This window comes from Carassius carassius, chromosome 36 (genome assembly GCF_963082965.1).
Source record: "Carassius carassius chromosome 36, fCarCar2.1, whole genome shotgun sequence".
Taxonomy (NCBI): domain Eukaryota; kingdom Metazoa; phylum Chordata; class Actinopteri; order Cypriniformes; family Cyprinidae; genus Carassius; species Carassius carassius.
In genome coordinates, this window is record NC_081790.1 from 20,390,967 (window position 1) to 20,399,536 (window position 8,570).

Consider the following 8,570-nt stretch of genomic DNA (forward strand, 5'->3'; position numbering starts at 1 on the left):
AATCCATCCGACGAATGCATTTGAAAATGCGTTTGGGCATTAGCATCTTGAACGGGAGTCTGTGCAGAGCTCGGTTCAAGGCACGCAAGTCCAGGATTGGCCGTAACCCACCTGTCTTCTTGGGTACTATGAAGTAAGGGCTGTAAAAGCCAGACTTCATGTTGGCTGGAGGGACCAGCTCTATCGCGCCTTTTGCCAGCAGGGTCGCTACCTCCGTGCACATGACAAGGGCATCTTTGCCCACCATCGTCGCGTGGACACCCCGAAACCTGGGGGGATGCTGGGTGAACTGAATCGCGTAGCCGAGCCTGAGCATCTGGATGAACCAGCAGGAAGGCCTGTGGAGCTCTAGCCAGGCTCCCAGAAACCGAACCAGCGGGGTCAAGGGGACTAAAGGCGTGATAGACCTGAAGTGAGGCCATGGCATGCAAGGCAGAAGCGGCCTGGCCCACAGCTCTGTAAAGTCTTGGCCACAAGCGTGGATGAAAACTTACAGGCTTTGATCGATTCCTATGGCGCAGCTCTGCTGGCGACAGGGAGTAGGGCTCTTGCTGCATTTTGTTTGTTCATTTGTTACGGCGTCTGTTATGTCCCTCTTTTTTAGTTTGTACTGGCGAACTCAGTGTGCAATTTTGCTGGATATCACTTGTGTTTTGAACTGTATGCTGCGTGTGTGCAAAGTGAATTGGATGAGAATGGCACCACTAGCACTAGCATGGCTAATCCTGTTTGGCCAAGTCGTCCAGAGCTCCGTGGACGGGTTAACCTGCGGCAGCGGCCTCCTAATGTATAGCCGGACCGAGCTGCTGGGACTGCGGGACAGTGGAGTGCTACTGCCGCCTGATCTGCTACACGAGGTGCCTGGGGAGCTACGACAACATAATGGACCGGGCCTCCGTAGAGGCAGGAAGGCCAGGAAACGGGGTAGGAGAGGCGGCCTTAGACAGCGCATCCGAAGAGCTGCCAAGCTGCCGCTACCACCAATGCTTCTCTGCAATCCACGATCCTTAAAAAACAAACTGGATGATCTGCGTCAACAGGTTGGAGCCTGCTACGAATATCGTGAGTCTGGTTTAATGGCTTTGACTACAGAAACCTGGTTCGGCGACGAAGTGCCAGACAATTTTATTCAAATTGAAGGTTTCTCCCACCTACGGTTAGACAGAGATGCGAACTCGGGCAAGACACGGGGGGTGGGGTGTGTATGTATATTAAGGACAGCTGGTGTCGTAACTTTGCAGTGAGAGACAAAATATGTAACCCCAACCTGGAGCTGTTATGTGTTACCTTGCAGCCACACTATCTGCCTAGAGAATTTACCAACATATTTGTGTGCGTTGTGTACGTTCCACCAAGTGGAAACGCCAGCATGGCTGCTAAGGCAATTACAGACTGTGTCCATCGCCATCTACAGAACAAACCCGATGCTCCTATGCTGATACTTGGCGATTTTAATCATTGCAGCTTGGATAAAACTTTACCCGGATTTCATCAATATGTTGAATGTAACACTAGAAACAACAATATACTTGATAAATGCTATGGCAACATCAAGGACGCTTACACAGCCAGAGCCAGACCCCCCCTGAATAACTCTGATCATAATGTTATCCAGCTGCTACCCACATATCGCTCAGTTTTTAAGTCCAGCAAACCGCAAATCCAGTCTGTGAAAGTATGGTCTAGTGATAAAAAGGAGGAGCTGAAGGGATGCTTTCTCTGCACAGACTGGAATATCTTTTTTAAGGATGCAGATATTGACAGTGCTACGGAATCAATTACAGCCTATATTTCTTTCTGTATCGACTCTGTCATACCTCAGAAAACGGTTAAACGGTATCCTAATAACAAACCCTATATCACAAAAGATATTAGGGATTGTATTAATAGGAAGAAATTAGCTTTCAGATCTGGGAACAAAGCAGAAGTCCGAGCTGCTCAAAAAGACCTTAATTTGCTAATGAGAGCAGCCCGGCAGCAGTACAAGGAGCGGGCAGAGCAAGAGCTGTCAGACTCAAATACAAAGTCACTTTGGGACTCTATCAGAAAAATGACTAATATGGACACTAAGAAGAAGCCCCTGTTTGCCCATAATGAAATTGCAAAGGCAAATGAATTGAATACTTTTAATATGCGTTTTAATTCAGATAATCCCAGGTAATGTGTTGCGGTGCTAGAAAATGTATTTTGTAATGTTGATTTGTATAGAATTGTAATTGAACCACACACTGTTATTAAGGTGTTTAAAAATATACAAACAACTAAAGCAACAGGCCCGGACAACCTGTCTGCTTTTCTTTTAAAAACTTTTGCAGAAGAACTGTCACCAGCCTGGCATAGATTATTTCAAGTTTCTATAGATACATGCATAGTAGCAAAACTCTGGAAAAAATCTATCATTATTCCAGTACCCAAAAAAGCATGCCCTCAGGAGAATAATGACTATCGACCAGTGGCCATTACTTCCAATGTTTTTAAATCTTTAGAGAGGCTAATGATAGAGAAACTCCACACAGATGTGGAAAAAAACTTAGATAAATACCAATTCGCTTATACAAAAAAACGTAGCACAAGTGATGCTATATCAACAATAATGCACCTGACTTTGAAGCACCTTGAAAGTCCTGTTGCATATGCTAGACTGCTTTTTGTTGATTTTAGCTCTGCCTTTAACTCAATCCAGCCAGATATCATCCTTAGGAAATTAGCTCAGTTAAAAGTAAATCCTTTTTTAATCAGATGGTATCACTCCTTTTTGTCAAACAGGCCACAGCAGGTGAAGTTTAATTCCTCTCTGTCTGATAAAGTGATGTGTAGCACTGGCGCCCCCCAAGGGTGTGTCAGTTCTCCTCTCCTGTTTACACTGTACACCAATGATTGTATCAGCTCTGAGCCAAACCAATATATAATAAAATTCTCAGATGATACTGTCCTTCTCAGTTTGCTTACTAAAGAAAGCAATACAAACATTCACCAATTTGCTGTGGACAAGTTTGTCAATTGGTGTGATTTACACCAACTTCATATCAACAGAAGTAAAACTTGTTGTGAAATGTTGGTAGACCCCAAATCAGTTGGAGATCAGAGCCCTGTGGCCATTCATGGTCATGACATCAGGCAGGTGACATCCTTTAAATATCTAGGAGTGTTTATTGATAATGACCTGAGTTGGCGCACACATGTTACAAATGTCTGTGCCAGAATCCATCAGCGCCTCTATTTTTTGCGCAGACTTAGAGTGTTTGGGGTCAGTAAAAATATTAGGTTAATCTTCTATAGAGCAACAGTAGAGTCCATTCTTCGGTATGGTATCACCAGCTGGTTTGGAAATTTGACAGTTAAATCAAAAACTCAGATTTTAATCTGGTCAAGACGGCAGGCAAAATTATGGGTACTCCCGCACCCCTCAACCCGCAGGAGCTTTTTGACCAGACAACAATTAGACAGGCTAAGACTATTACATCTGATAACTCTCATGTGTTGTTTTCAGAGTTTGAGCTTTTGAACTCAGGATTGAGGTATAGGGTTCCTCTGTGTAAATACAATAGGTATAAGCGCTCATTTGTTTCCACCTCTCAATTAAGCTTATAAATGACAAGCGATGAATGGATGATCATGAATTTATTAATGTACTGTATATCTGTGATTATATGTTATGTATAGACATGACATGATATTACTTTCTCCACAAGCAGTTTTTAGTAATGGTGATTTGCAATTTGCACAGCTCTTTGAGTAGCCTTAATGTTTTATTTATTTTTTGTACTGTATATCTGTGATGGAATGTTATGTATGGACATGATATGATATTACCTTTGCACAAGGCAGACTTTGGAAAATGGTGATTTGCAATTTGCACAGCTCTTTGAGTAGCCTTTAATTACTTTTTTGTCTTTTAACCGTTTTAAACATGTATCTGTTTTTGTCTTTGTTGAAAAAACATTTTTGTAGCAATTTCCCTATATCCGAAACGAATTTCTCCTTGGGGAGACAAATAAAGATACTTTGACTTTGGCTTTGGAGGGCCGCCCCGCCATCGAGGGCAGTGAAGGCAGAGGAAGTACCAGAACAGTTTCAGGCAGTTAAAGGTGCCTTCCATGAACTGGTTACTTCCTGGTGCACTTCCGGCAAGAAAGGAACCAAAAGGGGGTGCTGGCGATCCGCATCAGCGGCCCCCAGGAACCAATCATCCAGCCTCGAGCGCTCGGGACGGAGGATTCCACTCAAGCTCTCCGCTGCCCGGGAAAGCACGACCGTCAGCTCGGGATCAGACTTGGACAACGCTGGCACTCCCGAGGGAGGCAACACAGCCGATTCCTCATCTCCCGAGGACTCAAGCCCGCCTTGTGATGCGGCGATCGACATACGGTCCTCTACGCGAGCCCCGAATGAGATGTCAGGAGCCTGAGAGGGTCTAGCAAACTCATCCGGAAACTCGACAGGCTGCGGCGTATGTGAGGGGGGTGTGGCCCGAGGAGGTTTGCTCGTCGGGGAATCCGACACAGTAACCCTCAGATCACCCTGGCCACCAGTTGAAGTAGCCCTCTTACGAGAAGAAGAGTTAACGGGGTGTGGCAGAGAGGACTCTATACCTTTTAAGGTAATCGAGTCTCGATCTCAACGCCAAGATGGTCATGTCCCCGCAATGAGAACATGAGCCATCCACGAACACAGTCTCAGTGTGATGGAAGCCCAGACACATGACACAGCGATCGTGGCCGTCACGAGAAGCGATGTATCGACCGCACCCAGAAACACACGGGCGAAATGACATCTTTAAAAAGACGCAAATCGGCTCGTATCTCTTTTATGAAAGAAATTTGCTCTTTCAGAGGTGTTGAAGTGCTCAGGGGAACGCGGGAGCTGTCGCAGGAAACCCAGACGAACCGCTGAATCGCACCGTCACACCAACACCAGCTCTTGCTTGTAGCACTCCGGTGAAAGCAGCACACGATGTGCTCGACTCCGAAGCGAAAGCTTGAATGCGAGTTGCTCGTGTTGCTCCTTATATACCCGCTCTGCGGGGCGGAGCGCGCGATGCAAATCCCGCAGACCAAGGTACTTTGTGTACCATTGGCTCGTTTTGTACCACTCAAAGGTGATTGGGCTCTCGGGCGAGATCCCATTCGTAACGTTGAACGTGACCGCCTGAAAGGGAACTAAACTTATATCTTTCTCAAAAAAGAAAAATTCCCCAAACATCAAATTAAAGCTGTATGGGCAAACATTAGACAAGGTCTAAACTAACTTTTGGATCTCACATAAAGAAAGTAATAGACAAATGTAAAAAGGGAATAAATATCTGAAGATGTTTGGCAGGGGTAGATTGGGGTGCAACCAGACAGGCATTGCAGAGCGTATATTGTGCAATGATAAGACAAATAATAGATTATGGCAGCTTAATATATAGCTCAGCAACAGAATCTACGTTAGTCAAGTCAATGAACCGAAACTCCATCGGTGACAGAATGGAGAAAAAAACCTTGGGAGAAACCAGGCTCAGTTGGGGGGCCAGTTCTCCTCTGACCAGACGAAAACAGTAGTTCAATTCCAGGCTGCAGCAAAGTCAGATTGTGCAGAAGAATCATCTGTTTCCTGTGGTCTTTTCCTGGTGGTCCTCTGAGAAGGTCTTTACAGGGGATCTGTATCTGGGGCTCTAGTTGTCCTGGTCTCCGCTGTCTTTCAGTGGCGGAAATGCACCTGACGCTGGTTTGCCAACCGCCAATAAACAGAAAAGAAGAAGAAGAAATAATAATGTAAAATAATCATAGACAGTAAAAGAAATGGACACAGCGACCCCATTGGAACTCAATTGAGACAAGTGAAGCTAATTTTTAGCAATTTTTAGCACTTCCGTTTCTGACGCGCAGACTCAAACTAAGCTTGATGACGTCAGCAACCTGTCTGACAGATGTAAATCTTCTAGTAGCTGTGCGTGCAAACTGCCATCGTTAATCTTGCAGAGACGGTGAGCTTGAGCGGGGAGTTCTTTGGCGTGAGTGAGCAGGAGTAAGTATTCTGATTAATTACTTTGTATAGTATTTGTATAGTTACGCCAGGGCTTGTATCTATGGGCTTCTCTCTTGATGTCTCCCCGATTGCCTGCGAGCTTCTCCTCCTGTCTGTACGGTAATTTCTCTACTGTGCGACAGAGAGTCGAGTGGTTATGATGCAATCGTTAGCCTATTTTTACAAAAACTGTTTCTACGGGGCCATAATGTAACATAGAAGGTAATGGAGCCCTTTATACATTGTCGTGTATGTTTAGAAATAAATAATGGACAAATGGAGTCTTTAAACGCCTCAGATGAAAAGTTATTCGTTGTCAAAGTGACACCAAAATGAATGGGAGTCAATGGGATGCTAACGCAAGTGAAGTTCTGCTACAAGAAGGCGACACGCGGCCGACTTCAACTTCCGGTCGACATTCCTTCCCGCCTGCAAATAATATGGCGGGACCGTAGATCTTTTCAAACAAAACAAAATATGTGGTCTCAGTAATCTTATACATACATTTAAATATCAAACATTCTAGCTGTTAGAATATCGTTTTATTAAATTTTTCGTCGTCTGCCATGGCCGGAGTTATTGGAAACAGGTTTGTAATTTGTTGATTGTGACTGTAAACATGTTGTTTTCCTAATATTCACCCCTAAACATAACGATAAGACCGTTGATTTGGTAAACGAACACTGTTTTTATTTGATTGTGTGAGGTAATAAAATGTATACATAACACTGTATGTATTATGTTCATTTTTTTCTATTCTATCTGTTTTCTTTTTATTTATTATATTATTTAAAATCCCTTGCTACGTGTACTGCGTTTAAGCTAACTGAGACTTGTTATTATATATCATTGCTCTTTTGTTGTTTTTTGATTGCTTCTAATGTCCTCATTTGTAAGTCACTTTGGATAAAAGTCTGCTAAATGACTAAATCTAAATGTAATGTAAATATAGTTTACATTATGCATAATTACATTTATAAGTGGGGCTGTCCCGAAATATATTGCGTTCAAGCAGTGTTATTTTAAATAAAAAGCGTTGATAACCCTCAAAATTCATACTTTCACAGAGGAGCAGGCAAGACACCGTTTCCAGCTTGAGTTGGAGTTTGTTCAGTGCCTAGCGAACCCAAACTACCTGAACTGTAAGAGTAAAAAAATACATTGTTTTTAATATTTGCTTATTTAAAGTATTTGGTTACGGTAATCCAGATATGGAAATAATTCAGGCATTTCACTTATTAGTTTACCTCTAGCAGTTTGAATAACTAAATTTATATTAAACATGTTATTTCTATTGTTAAATTTAGAAGATTGATCTCGTGGATTTTCACATGTGTTGTGGATTTAAATCTGTCTTAGAAACATCCTGTTTTTTCATTCTTAACAGTTTTGGCTCAAAGAGGCTACCTGAGAGAGAAGCCTTTTGTCAATTACTTGAAGTATCTACTTTACTGGAAAGAACCAGAATATGCTAAATTCCTGAAGATAGTTTGTATTTTACTTATTTATTTATTTAAATCTTAGTAGCATTTTATTTTGAAAACTCATGTCACGTGAAAATTAATAAAGAATCATCATACATTTATTATATATTCTTATATGCTAGACCTCAGCTGGCTAAAGATGTTCAGACAGTCCTCAATAAATTTTCCTCTTACAGTTATTGCCATATTACACTTCTGTACAATGCAGTCTAATTCTTTTATTTCCTTAGATATCCTCATTGTCTGCTCATGTTAGAGCTATTGCAGTATGAGCATTTCCGAAAGGAGCTGGTGAATGCGCAGTGTGCCAAGTTCATAGACGAACAGCAGATCCTGCACTGGCAGCATTACTCACAAAAGCGTACGCGCTTGCAGCAAGCGCTGTGTAGCAGCAGCAACAGGCTCCACCCCATGACATCCAAATGAAGCAGTCAACATGCTCCTGCTTGGAATTAATCTTTCACAAAAGCTTTTTTTTTTCTTTTTTTTTTTTTGTAAAAAGTAGTTTACGAATGGGCTTTTTCCATATTTTAAATAGGACTTGGACTTGTAGAATACTCTCTGTAGGCCCATAATGCTGTATGTGTTTATGAACGACAGGAGAGGAAGGTAAAAGAGCTTCTAAGAAGTAAATAGAGAGTGTTTAAATAGCTTTCTTATAGTTGGTTTTGCATTGTAAAAGAAATCACACGTTTGAACTGAAATGTATTTAAATTCAGCATCAAACTTTGATTCTTTATTACCAGCACCATGTTATATGTTTTACCTTTTACCATATATATATATATATATATATATATATCAAGAGAATGCCAAGAGTGTGCAAAGCAGTAATCAAAGCAAAAGGTGGCTACTTTGAAGAGCCTATATGACATATTTTCAGTTGTTTCACACTTTTTTGTTATGTATATAATTCCACATGTGTTAATTCATAGTTTTGATGCCTTCAGTGTGAACCTACAATTTTCATAGTCATGAAAATAAAGAAAACACTTTGAATGAGAATGGGTGTCCAAACTTTTGGTCTGTACTGTATATCTATATATACACTAGGGGTGTAACGGTACACAAAAATCA

At 41.9% G+C, this 8,570-nt stretch overlaps 1 protein-coding gene across 1 annotated transcript; it reads left to right on the forward strand.

The window, feature by feature from the left end:
* The first annotated feature begins 785 nt into the window (after window positions 1-785).
* On the forward strand, window positions 786-7,919 carry LOC132116830 (mediator of RNA polymerase II transcription subunit 31-like). The gene is made up of 4 exons (XM_059525697.1): window positions 786-1,062; window positions 7,077-7,151; window positions 7,397-7,493; window positions 7,724-7,919. Exons 1-4 carry the CDS (start codon window positions 786-788, stop codon window positions 7,917-7,919), a joined length of 645 nt encoding a protein of 214 aa, XP_059381680.1.
* Window positions 7,920-8,570: the final 651 nt, after the last annotated feature.

Coding starts and splice junctions, on each gene's coding strand:
- LOC132116830 (XM_059525697.1), top strand. CDS start 786: ATGTATAGCCGGACCGAGCTGCTGGGACTGCGGGACAGTGGAGTGCTA. Junction 7,152..7,396: donor GAACCCAAACTACCTGAACT/GTAAGAGTAAAA, acceptor CATTCTTAACAG/TTTTGGCTCAAAGAGGCTAC. Junction 7,494..7,723: donor GAATATGCTAAATTCCTGAA/GATAGTTTGTAT, acceptor TTATTTCCTTAG/ATATCCTCATTGTCTGCTCA.